We start from the raw sequence: 13925 nt of genomic DNA on the forward strand, positions 1-13925 counted from the left end.
TAACAAATAGTTAAGTTGCTTTCAGCCCCTAAAATTTCACCAAAATCGTTTCAATTGTTCCTATGTAAAAACAAAATCATACAAACAATTGTTGCGATTACATGCAATTTCTTAATTAACCTGTCAATTAAGATGCATTTCATCGATTGCATACGAGACAGGACTATATTATAACAATGCAATGTTCAATGACCTGTCAACAGTGATTTGTGATTGATCGAGCTGCGCGTGAGTTGTGAAGGAGTGCATGATTATTAGGGTTTAGGTGCTGTCGTGATCACGATGTTATAATATGTAATAGAACACATACACATTACAATGACAAAGGTACAAGGAGTACATATCTTGACTCTGGAACGGTTGGATTTGTTAGGTGGCTTAGACTTTAGGGGGTGTGAAATTATATTTATTTATTTATTTACACTTTATTGTGCTGGCATACAAATAAATCCTCAATAATTTAAGAAATTGGTTTATTTGGAATGTCGAATTAGCAGCTTTGTATAGGTTAATTTAATACTTTTAAAAATAAAAGAGAATAAAAATAATGTAGTTTATTTCTTGTCTGTCAAAATTTCTATTTATAAACCAACTAGCTTTCCACCCGCAGCTTCGCCCGCGCAGTCAAAGAAAAAATAGTTCCCGTTCCCGTGGGATTTCCGGGATAAAACCTATCCTATTTCCCGGGATAAAAAGTAGCCTATGTCCTTACTCGGGTATCAAAATATCTCTATACCAAATTTCATGCAAATTGGTTCAGTAGTTAAGGCGTGATTGAGTAACAGACAGACAGACAGACAGAGTTACTTTCGCATTTATAATATTAGTATGGATTTGGATGCTTTTTTATCAGTAGCTGCTGATAGGAGGATAATTTAGCTAACTTCTTGTTAAACTATTATTATAGAAGTAATGCATTAACATCATTAAACTGCAGTCATAAGATATTATAAACAGTTGTCTCTATAACGAAACAAAATACGTTTATCTGTATATTTTGCATTCCAAGACGGTTAATTAATCGACGATGTTATTAAACAACGACTTCTTTATCGATGATTCAGAGAGCTCTTTAAGAAAGTGTAGTTACTTGGTGACCCGGTTACATGACTGTATGTTGTGTTTGAAGTTATCTGTGGAGCTTTGATGAGAATACAAAATATGGCGACCTTAATAATATAGGGCACAATGTAATGAACCAAGACACATTAAAGTGTAAATAAGATGTGGAAGAGCTAGAATTATTGACGATGCTAGAATAAACGACGTTTTCCTTCTTTCTATCCTAATTAAAACATTTCCATACTCTTCTTTATTACCCTCTCCAATGGTATGTGCGTACAGCGTGAAATAGAATGATTATAGAATTTATCCACAGAGTGTTGGAACTTCGTCGTGATTTCTTATCATAAAAAAATCATTGCCTATAAGTTTCTGATGAAAGAAATGGTACGATCTAAATAAGAAGTTTTTAATTAATATAAAAAAGATTATACCCACGTGCTTTCTTATCTATATGATCATCTTGTATCTAAATAGTGCTTTTAATTTTTATTAAATGCCCCTTTTGTTTTTATTCAATTACAAATATAAGGACAATTTCTTGATAATTATATTCATCAAAAATGGAACTTGATGTTCATCAAATTAAAGAAGCATTTGTTTCTTTGTTTACACTTTACGATGTACCTTTTGCTACCTTTATTCTTACACCCTGTAGCAATTCCCTTTAACAAATTCCCATGTCATTGAACCCAACCAAACTATATCAGATTGCAATATGTTTGAACCTCAACAAAGGATGTTATTGCATATTGCAGACCCTGAGTCACTGGGCAGGCATGTTTAGGTTACGCTTTAGTCATCTTGCGATGTGGTAACTGAGCTTACCTTACAAACTCAAACATTTATATATTCAATTAATCTAGAAGCACTATTGAAGAGTCATAACATTGTTTTACCATCGATTCGGAAGGCGGTATCTATGGAGAATAACTGGCGAGAAACTAAATAAGTGCTCTTTTAAAATCACATCAATATTAGATTTTAATTTTACATAACATGTAACTACATATCAAAGTAATGATGCCAAACTGTCCTTCTAGATGCTTCTCTGATAACAATGATGTTAGTGTGATTGGTTGGATTTTGGTTCAGGACGTGGTAGTAAAGGTCCATGTGTATGTGAGCTTCAACAAAGGATATGTTATTGCAGGTTTCAGAATGTCTGAGTCACTGGACAGGCATGTTTAGGTTACGGTTTAGTCATGTTGCGATGTGGTAACTTTCCTTCTAGATGTTTCTCTGAATTCCAATGATGTTCGGATGATTAAGTGGATTTTGGTTCAGGATGTGAAAAGGTCCGTAGGTGATACAAAGGAAAACGTATGACATATTAGGATATAGGTGTTTAGGTAAAATCTCGTATTCTTTGTTTATATTATTTTGTTTTCGTTGGTCTATAAATATAGTTCTATAATTACGAATTATTGGCCAAATATGAATATTCTTATCATTAACAGTAAATTCCCAGACAAACCACCATATTAAAGAGATTTCTTTCAAACTTTAATTTCTATGCAGAAAGTTATCGAGTCCAGAAAACGCAAAGGTGTGAAATAAGTAAATAATGGAGTATTTATACCTATAGTATACACACATACACACTATTCCTCTTTGATTAAAACCTGAAGTGAATTAAAAGACTCGATACTTATTAAATCATCGTACTATAAAATGCCCATAAAATAAACAGTATCTACTCAATACCATCATTTTCATATACCACGATACACATATGGCAGTGACCTTACTCCAAGGTCCCAATAAAATTGGACAAGTCATAAATCAATGGACAACCAACGTCCAGCTCAAGTTAACTGCGTAACTGGCATGACATGCAAATAGTGATGTCAGGCAGTAGGTGTCATCATATGGTAGATAGTCTACTAGTAAACACTAATATTATAAGCGAGAAAGTTTATAAGAATGTATGTATGTGTGTTTGATTATATTTAACGCAAATATGTGTGATCTATATGAAATTTGGTGCCGATAATAATATGGTAATTGTAGATTCAAATAAGACTGTATTTAGTGTTATATCCTATACTAATATTATACGTTTAGCGAAAGTTATAGAATGTGTGAATGTATGTTTGTTACTCTTTCACGCAAAAATAGCTACGGTCTGTATGAAATTTGGTACAGAAATAATAGTCTGGATGTGCACATAGGCTTTGCACCCTTAAAATCTCGGCAGTAGCCTCGTTCATATTAAAGAGAAGGTTTATAGTTCGACGTTTTCACGAAAAAAACTATTGGATGGGTTTGGATGAAACTTTACAGTTACTAATACTAATATTATAAAGCTGAAGAGTTTGTTTGTTTGTTTGTTTGAACGCACTAATCTCGGGAACTACTTGTCCGATTTGAAAAATACGAATCGAAATGGCCCATTTTTCGAGGAAGGTTATAGGCTATATTTCATCACGCTACGGGCAACAGGAGTGGAGCCACGGGGGTGAAACCGCGCGGAGCTAGTATGGGTTATACATCAGATTAAATAAATGATCTAGGTATAGAAATAATTGAATTTGCACAGCTAGTTTAACAATAAATATATTCACATTTATCTGCTTTAATATTAATTACATGTCGATGGACCAATACTGTTTATTGTGCATTAATCAAGCAATGATTCACACATAACTCAGATAATCCTATACCGTTATGTATAAGATTTTGACCTCTAAAAGGACCGAGATGTCCTGGGCTCGATTCCTAATAATAAAGAATAAAACCGTCGGCGGTTTTGTTCGGTCCTCTGTTTTTTAAGTACTGAAATATTATGTACTCATTCACTAATTCTAATTATATGTAGTTTAGCTTAGCTTTAGCTTGGCTTATTGAAATTTTCCCCACAAAGAGATATTTTCCTGACGTATAGAAATTCTCCTGTCTTATCGAAATTTTCCCGACTTATGGATTTTTCCTGACTTATATCAATTTTTGCGGCAATGAGAAATTTTCCTCACGTATAGAACTTTTCCTGGCTTATAGAATTTTTCCTGACGTTAAGAAATTTTCCTGGCGTATATAATTTTTCCTGACTTATAGATAGAAATTTTCCTGCCTTATCGAAATTTTCCTGGCGTATAGAAATTTTCCTGACGTATAGAAATTTTCCTGACGTATAGAAATTTTCCGGACTTATGGAAATTTTCCTGGCGTATAAAAATTTTCCTGTCTTATATAATTTTTCCTGACGTATAAATTGAAATTTTCCTGTCTTATCGAAATTTTCCTGACGTATAGAAATTTTCCGGATTTATGGAAATTTTCCTTATCTATAGAATTTTTTCTGCCTTATCGAAATTTTCCTGGCGTATAGAAATATTCCTGACGTATATAAATTTTCCTTGCTTATAGAAATTTTCCTGCCTTATCGAAATTTTCCTGGCGTATAGAAATTTTCCCGCCTTATCGAAATTTTCCTGGCGTATAGAAATATTCCTGATGTATAGACATTTTCCTGACGTATAGAAATTTTCCTGACGTATAGAAATTTTCCTGACGTATAGAAATTTTCCTGGCGTATAGAAATTTTCCTGACTTATGGAAATTTTCCTGGCGTATAGAAATTTTCCTCACGTATAGAAATTTTCCTGTCTTATATAATTTTTCCTGACCTATAGATAGAAATTTTCTTGCCTTATCGAAATTTTCCTGACGTATAGAAATTTTCCGGACTTATGGAAATTTTCCTGGCGTATAGAAATTTTCCTCACGTATAGAAATTTTCCTGTCTTATATAATTTTTCCTGACCTATAGATAGAAATTTTCCTGCCTTATCGAAATTTTCCTGACGTATAGAAATTTTCCGGATTTATGAAAATTTTCCTTATCTATAGAAATTTTCCTGACGTATAGAAATTTTCCTAACTTATAGAAATTTTTCTGCCTTATCGAAATTTTCCTGACGTATAGAAATATTCCTGACGTATAGAAATTTTCCTGACGTATAGAAATTTTCCTGGCGTATAGAAATTTTCCGTCTTATAGAAATTTTCCTGACTTTTGGAAATTTTCCTGGCGTATAGAAATTTTCCTGGCGTATAGAAATTTTCCTTACTTATAGAAATTTTCCTGACTTATGGAAATTTTCCTGGCGTATAGAAATTTTCCTCACTCAATAATTTTTCCTGACCTATAGATAGAAATTTTCCTGCCTTATCGAAATTTTCCTGACGTATAGAAATTTTCCTGACGTATAGAAATTTTCTTTGTTTATAGAAATTTTCCTTTCTTATGGAAATTTTCCAGCTTATAGAAATTTTCGCGACTTATGGAAATTTTGACGACTGATTATAGTAAACTATTCAGTGACAGAATAAATTCGAAAAACTAATTGAAAGATATTGATTAGGTACCATAAAATTAAGCATAAAAACCGAAGCGAAATTAAATCATTCTAATTTAATTTAATTATTTTGTAGCGTACAGAATACCATACCTATTTTATTATTACCATAAATAAGATAAATTTCAGTCATCTTTATTGATATTGATTTACCAATGAATATAAGATCTTGTGTGTCTGTGTTTAACTTTATACAAATGTATACTTAGAGTGTAATGACGAAGGTTTTACGCGTTTTATAAATCACATCAAATGTAATACAGTAGTTTTATAATACTAAAAACAGTAGTGTGAAATGAATCGCGTTTTAAATCCTCTGAAAATAATTGATTCATACGCATACTTACAAATTGTTATTTTGTTACTTTCATCGCATATCTGGAACAGCACTGGAGGTATTTAAAGGTTTGTATTTAATATAATATATATTAATTTGTAAAATGACCTAAAATATTATAATAGGTACTAGCTGCTCCGCGCGGTTTCACCCCCGTGGCTCCACTCCTGTTGGTCGTAGCGTAATGATATAATATACACACCGGCACAATTAGCGGAACAAAAAAAAAAGTGAGACTATGAGATAATAACGCATATATTTGAAGAAAATGTAATTAGATACAAAATAACAAGTTGATTAACATCTTTTAACAACGACTTTGAAAAGTCTTCGTTATTTTTTATTGAAAAATTAAGAAATTTGAAACAAGTGGAATTTTTAGATGATTATGAACCATCACAAAAAAATAAAAAAAGTAAGCATTATATGATTTAACAATAAAATTAAAGCAAAATTAATAACGAGTGTTTCCCCCTCTTGGTCTGATTACGGTTTCCATTCGTCTGGGCTTGCTACAGATTATGTTATCGATGATTTCTTGAGGCAACCGCTCCCACTTCTCAAGTAATTCGTTTCCAAGTTCATTCAGATTGTTGGGGGGTGGCATTCTGGATTTAACCCTTCTTTTTAGCAAGTCCCAGACATGCTTTATCGGATTCATATCGGGGGAATTTGCTGGCCACTGTATCACCGGTATACCTACGTGGCTCAGATATGCCTGTACCGATTGTGCACTATGAGCACGAGCATTATCTTGCATTAGAATAAAGTAGTCACCAATAAATGGGGCAAATGGTACAACATGTTCTTCTTAAATGTCTCTGATGTATCTATCTGCTGTCATGGTCCTTCCTGTGACTATCAATAACTCCGTGCGAGCTCTCAAACATATCCCTCCGCAAACCATTATCGAGCCGCCACCATAAGCCACTGTGTGTTCAAAATTAGACTATATTTGGCGTTCTCCTCTGTGTCTCCATATTCGCTGTCTCCCATTGATCTGTTTTAAAAGAACTCTGCACTCATCAGTAAAGAGAACCTGCTGCCATTCGTTCAAATCCCAGACGATGTTCTCGCGTATCGGTTTCTGTTCCGCTAATTGTGCCGGTGTGTGTATTATAGCCTCGATAAATGAGCTATCTAACACCGAAAGAATTTTTCAAATCGGACCAGTAGTTCCCAAGATTAGCGCGATCAAACAAACAAACAAACTCTTCAGCTTTATAATAATAGTATAGATTACATAGATATATAAACATAGCGTATACAGATATACATATTATATACATAGCGTAGACCGTAGAGTGAACAGGTACCTTCTAGGGAAGCGCGTACCACCTTAGACCATATCTTAGCTTTACATCAGGCGAGATTGTGGTCAAGCGCTTCCCTATTCTCAATAAAAAAAATTACATACTTAACAAATACTCTAGCATGTCACTTAAGGCAAATACTCTAGTTAAAACTTTATTTTACGTAATAGTTTTTCAATTTAAAATTCCTAAAGATATCTAAGTCTAAAGATCAACCTAAAAATAGATTTATAAATATATTTTAGGTCATTGTATTGTTACCACGCCTTCTTTTTGTTATTTATTTTTTGCTAGTTATAAGTAGTTAGCTGCATGCTGTGTTATTTTCAATATGAAAATATATTTTTAAATTATTTTAAACTGATGAACGAAAATGTATTTAGCAATTTATTGGATAATTATCAAGTTGATGAATGAATAATTATGTAAATTTATGTTTAGAATGCATTCATAATGTCAAAAATTGTAATTTATGTTGATTATAGATGTGTGATTATGTTTGTTAGACGTTCAAAAATTACTGATTTATGGATTCATCCTGGATTCAATATAGGATCTTTCTAACCACCATTGAAAAGGATTATCACTTTTTTACATTAGAACTTCGTGATTTTTAAACTGATTGATATGTAAGGATGTTCGTTCGGTTAATTACCACAAGGATTTAATAAATTAAATAAGATATATAGCTATTCACGTTCGTCTTTGATCATTAAGAACTTATGATCGAAGATGTAATCCTATTTTTGATATAACGGCTTGATTATAACACAAAACGCAACGCCATAAAATAACGCACTAAGCCGTATAAGACAATTAGCACACCGCACCGCACCACGCAGCGTAGCGCGTGAATGCTGGATCTGCAGGTTTAGCATGCAAAAGACGAGCGAAAGTTTGGCTTAAAAATCGGCTACTGAAACCTTTCATTTTGCTGACGGATAGTTGGTTGACAAAACAAAATTAAGCGAAACGGTCTGCCTTTTGTCTTGGTGATATCCCTACTGCTGTTGCTTGTAAGTATCTGCGTTTGTATAGAAAGAGCACAGTGCCACTGAAAACGCATTCACGCGCGTTTATGCGTTTGATAATTGTATATATGTATAAGATAAGGCATTCGTTGTACGCTTGATAGCGTAACCTAGGTGTAGTATTGTGTATAAGTAGCGACGTAAACAAATTGTAAGCGTTACATTGCGCGGTCTCACCCAGGTGTTTGAATATTTCACGCTGCTCGGACAGACGTACACACGGCTGCACGTGTGCGAGGTCGTCAACAACCAGCCCTGCTGTCCGCCGCAACAGGTGAGTCGCATGTGTGTTCAGCTGGTCTTGAGAACTAACTCAAACTTAAGTAAGACCTCATATTACTGTAAGTCGGGCTTACAAAAGGGTATTTTTAGATATGTACAAAAAATATTATCGATAAGAAAAAAGCACGTCTAAACAGTGGAGTACAATAATCGAGTATTTATTGCAAACAGAATACGTGAATCGATTGCAAATATTCCCTTTTTAGTTAATCAAAGATCAGCTGAAATTTAGATGTAATTGCACCTAATTTTTATTGTAATTTTTAAATTGTATAGAAATTTATAGTAGGTATATATTTAGTAACCATTATTGTAATTTATTACTTATGATTTACTACTATTTAGACGTCAGCATTATGAGTATTGCTTTTAAGTTTTATTGTAGTTCCACTAGCATTTATTTTTAGTTTTTAATGTATTTAGAAAATGATTTAGTAGTTATTGTAGTTATTACTATTAGTAGTTATTATTATAATGATTTGTGTTGCATTATTTGATTGATTTGTTTATTGTTGAAAATAGTGTGATAAGCGATATAAAAAGGAATCATGAATATTGATTGTAGTTTTCATTTTGATTTTATATTGCAGTATAGTACTGAATACCGCTGGTTAAGTTTATTCGATAGATATTCAATAATGAAGTGAGTCGAAATAAAAAAAAAAATATCGGAGAAATACAGTCTATTTTTCTTTTTTATCAGAACTTTATAAAAAAGATCATAGATTCCTTTTTATATCGCGCTTAGATAATAAATAATGATTGAAATTATCCGTAGAACTTGAAGTAATAAAATTATTGTGCGTACTATTGAAATTGCAATAATATTTTAAAATAGAGCATGCAGCTAGTTTTTAATTATAGATAATTATTTTTTATTTATTGTTGTTTTTTTTTATTTTGTTGTTGTTGTTATGTGTGAATTAATTAGTGTGTATATAATAGTTAATAGAATTCCTTTTCCTCTTATACAATAACTATCTAGAAATTAATGCTGTAACTTTTATGTATGTGCAAACGTACATAAAAACTTTTTTTAAATGATGTGTGTCTGTTTCTTTGTTCAAGTATTATCTAGAGTGTTTTGTTATCAGTTTTTTTATATATGTTTAGGCCACATCTCAGCTTACCATCAGGCGAGATCGTGGCCAAGCGCTCCCCTATTGTACTGTAAAAAAAAATATTTTTTTTTAATCTCAATTATTTATGTAACAATTGTAATTATACAAATATTTTTGTAAGTAATTGTTTTTGAATTCATTAGATACGTTGTTGATACATATTTGTATAATAAATTATTCATAAGTTTCTGTAATCAATCTTCATTGCGCATATTATGTTACAAACAACATAACATTTTTTGTATAACTTAAAATTTTAATTTTGACCAATTTTCACATAAATTACAGGTAGTTTAGATTAAAAAAAAAACAATTTTTGTTTTTTATAAAATGATGATAAGAATTGTTGTATTTGATATATTTATGTTGTCTTTTAATTTCACTTTTACAACACTAGATGTTGATGTTTGTAACTAAATAGGTATATGTTGTTGTTCTTTTTATCATAATTTTCATATAAATGTGATATTTGAAAAAAATGAAAAAAAAAATGTTTTTGTAGATGATGATGATGATGGTGATAAAAATGATGATGATCATGTTGCAGGTGAACCGACATGTGAACGACCTGTTCGAAGACCTGCGGGATGGACTCAACCTCATATCCCTGCTGGAGGTGCTTTCTGGCGAACACCTTGTAAGTATTATTAACCCATTTATCGTAATTATTATTATAAATATAAACATATTTGATATTTAAAATGCCCATAGTAGTCTCTTATGTACATATATGCAGTTTATGTTATATGATTTTTTTTTCTTTTTGGAGCATGAAAGCTCTCGTTATATTAGTTTTTAATAAATAAATAAATAAATATTCGTGTTAATTGTTGGTTGTTTTTGTGGTCAATTTAAGTTTTATATTTTTTTAAATATGATTATCAAATGGAATGAATTTTACACAACAATTAAGTAAATTTATTCCGTGCTTTATCGAAGCCAGAATAACGGCTCTTTGCACTAAATAGTAAAAGATAATCCATACTAATATTATAAATGCGAAAGTAACTCTGTCTGTCTGTCTGTCTGTTACTCAATCACGCCTTAACTACTGAACCAATTTGCATGAAATTTTGTATAAAGATATTTTGATACCCAAGAAAGGACATAGGATAGGTTAATCCCACGGGAACGGGAACTATGCGGGTTTTTCTTTGACTGCGCGGGCGATTCCGCGGGTGGAAAGCTAGTTATTTAATACATAAGTAAATAATGACTTGTATATAGACAATATATTATGTTCTAAAGAAACAAAAATAACAAAATTAAGAAATAAAAAATTTCGCTTATAAATACAATGACACAATTGGTGTCGCGGTTCACCTCGACCGCAAGGGTAGCGGGTTCGAGCACCTGTCGGTACCCTACTTGATTTATATGGCAGCTGAATGTTGATAGATCAATATCTATGGAACCCCAATGGGTTCCGTAGGTATATAATATAGTAGGTACATATAAATGAAAACAACTGAAGGCACTAAGCCTTTACCTGAATCTACCATAAAACATAGAAAACCGAAACAAACGTAAAATAAAATACAAAAAAGTTAATTAAATTCGCGAAGAATTTTTATCTAGGTATAATAATTATTAAACACTATTCACTTTGCATACTCTTTATTAACACGTAAAGATGTAGCTATCCAATTGTAAAATATTTTTGAATTGTCCATTACGAGTCAATTCGTTTCCAACTGACCAATTATACAATTAATCAAATCTCTCCTCTTTATAATATTAGCTTACTGTCATAATATACTGTAAAACATAATGGTTAGGGAGCCAGGTGCAAATTTGGTTAATTATTTCCTCTCAAGAGATAATTCGTCAGACGCATCAGAGTATAGTATTATAAAGCCTCGTGAACGTCAGCTGGCGCTCGGTTGGGGGGGTGAGCGGTTGTAGCCTCCCACGCACGTAGGAAAAAAAATACATTCATTCATTTCCTCTCAGCTAAAAATTTGTCAAATTGTAGCTAACCCAATATCTCAACGAAAAAAAATAATCAGCTGGTTACAACATGGTGTATTATACGTCAGCTGGTGTCTCGAACATGAAAAAAATAAAATTATTTTCCGTGATTTCCTCTCAAACAAAAATTTACCTGATGATAGCTTATATGTAACTGTGGATATATATATAGGTCAGCTGGCTGTATCTTGGTGGAAAAACCGTCAGCTGATACTTTGAAAGTTATTACATAGGAGTTAGACAGAAGCATCTATTGCCAATTTATATGCATCAACTGACTAGGTTTTCCTCGAATTATTGCTAGCTGATTTTTTTTATTTATCGCATCAGTATATTAACAATCAGCTCACAAATTTTCATCTGAGATGAAATGACGTATCTTTAATTATTATCGTTATTTTTAAAAATTCAAGCAACACACGCTAGCATAATATAGACAGTAATAAGGTACTTGGAGGTGGTTAGTTGTGCGCATGATCGGGGTACTACGTACATTCAGCCACATCGGTAAACATGTTTTTACAAATATTATAAACTGCATTTAAAAATAACTATCATATCATCAAATTCACATAACTACTTAAAAGTGTAACAAATATGAAATAACCCACTAAAAACATAAGTTAACTATAATTATTAAAAAAATAATAGTATAATATATAATTAATAAAGTTATTACTTATCTTTTACGGGGACTTATGTTGATGGAATTCCACGTATCTCGATGATTTTGTTAATGTCTCATTATATTCGAGACACCAGCTGACGTATAATACACCATGTTGTAACCAGCTGATTATTTTTTTTCGTTGAGATATTGGGTTAGCTACAATTTGACAAATTTTTAGCTGAGAGGAAATGAATGAATATACTTTTTTGTCTTACGTGCGTGGGAGGCTACAACTGCTCACCCCCCCAACCGAGCTCCAGCTGACGTTCACGAGGCTTCATAAAACTATATTTTGATGCATTTTACTAATTACGGCTTGAGAGGAACTTGGTCCTAAAATCTGCTTCTGGCTCCCGGACCATAATTTATTGTGAAAGTAATTGAAACAAATGGTCTTTAACAAAATGCAATGTCATGACTTAGAGTCATCTAGTACGAGGGTGTGGTTTTACATGATATGTTTTTAATGGCCAAAAATATGGCTAACATATTATGTTAAACATGAATTAATTAACGAATTAAAAACGTACATGAGTTACGTTTTACTAGAACATAGATACTACTAGCGGTCCGCCCCGGCTTCGCCCGTGGTACATATGAAAAATAGATGTTGGCCGATTCTCAGACTTACCCGATATGCACAGAAAATTTCATGAGAATCGGTCCAGCCGTTTCGGAGGAGTATGCAGACTAACATTGCGACACGAGAATTTTATATATAAGATAATATTATTAATGATTCAGGGAAGTAAAATCTTGTTACTATAGAAGTATCGTTTTCACAATGAAGACTTCAGAATAATCTTACGACATCCAAGAAGCTAAAATCTATCAAACTGTTTGGATTACGTAGCATGCCAAAAGAATAAATAAATAAGCGGTCCGCCTCGGCTTCGCCCGTGGTACATGTTTATGTTTTTTTTTTCATAAGAACCATCCTCGTACTTCAAGGATTATATTAAAAAAAGAATTATCGAAATCGGTTCAGCCTTTCACGCGTGATGCCGTGTCAACGCGAAACGGGTTTCATTTTTATATAAATAAATGAGCGTCTATTTAATACATACACTAAAATGACTACTTACAGACGTCCTGACTTAAAAAAATTATCAAATCTTTAAAATAGTCGTATAAATTCATAATATCCAAAACTGTAATGTTTTAGTCACCATTGCAAAGGAAGTAATTATAAGAAGTATTATTATAGTAACATGAAAGTATTCTAACATTAACAATAATGTTGCAGCCGCGGGAGCGAGGTCGGATGCGATTCCACATGCTGCAGAACGTCCAGATGGCGCTGGACTTCCTCCGCTACAAGAAAATCAAGCTGGTCAACATCAGAGCTGAAGACATCGTGGATGGGAACCCGAAGCTCACCCTGGGATTGATATGGACGATCATCCTGCACTTCCAAGTAAGTTTAGTCTTAAGTAGGTATATTTTGGACATTTTGTAGGTTAGGTACCAATTTGATATATTTGGACACCAAACTAGGACTGTATTTTGGGGTACACGTGCTTTATAGGAGAAATAATAAATAAGTATTTCAGGACAATTTTCACACACGGCACGATCTGATCCCATACTAATCCCATACTAAGCTTTCGCTTGTGTTATGAACACCAGATGGCTGATAAACATACATATTATTATATAATTTTAAATAAATACTTATATAGATAAATAACACCCAGACACAGAGCAAACATCTTTGTTCATCACACAAATATTTTCCCCTGGTGCAGGGAATCGAACCCACGACCTCTGGCTTGGC

The 13925-nt window shown here is 32.6% G+C and overlaps 1 protein-coding gene across 6 annotated transcripts in view; it reads left to right on the top strand.

Moving 5' to 3' along the window:
* LOC123701748 (microtubule-actin cross-linking factor 1) overlaps positions 1 to 13925 on the top strand; it is a 266616-nt gene that overhangs the window by 97003 nt on the left and 155688 nt on the right. For all 6 annotated transcript variants that reach the window (XM_045649283.1, XM_045649291.1, XM_045649282.1 and 3 more), the window contains 2 exons: positions 10055 to 10144; positions 13395 to 13565. In XM_045649283.1, coding sequence (XP_045505239.1) covers positions 10055 to 10144; positions 13395 to 13565 — 261 coding nt within the window. The remainder of the gene's footprint in view (positions 1 to 10054; positions 10145 to 13394; positions 13566 to 13925) is intronic.

The sequence above is a fragment of the Colias croceus genome, chromosome 22 (assembly GCF_905220415.1).
Source record: "Colias croceus chromosome 22, ilColCroc2.1".
NCBI lineage: Eukaryota > Metazoa > Arthropoda > Insecta > Lepidoptera > Pieridae > Colias > Colias croceus.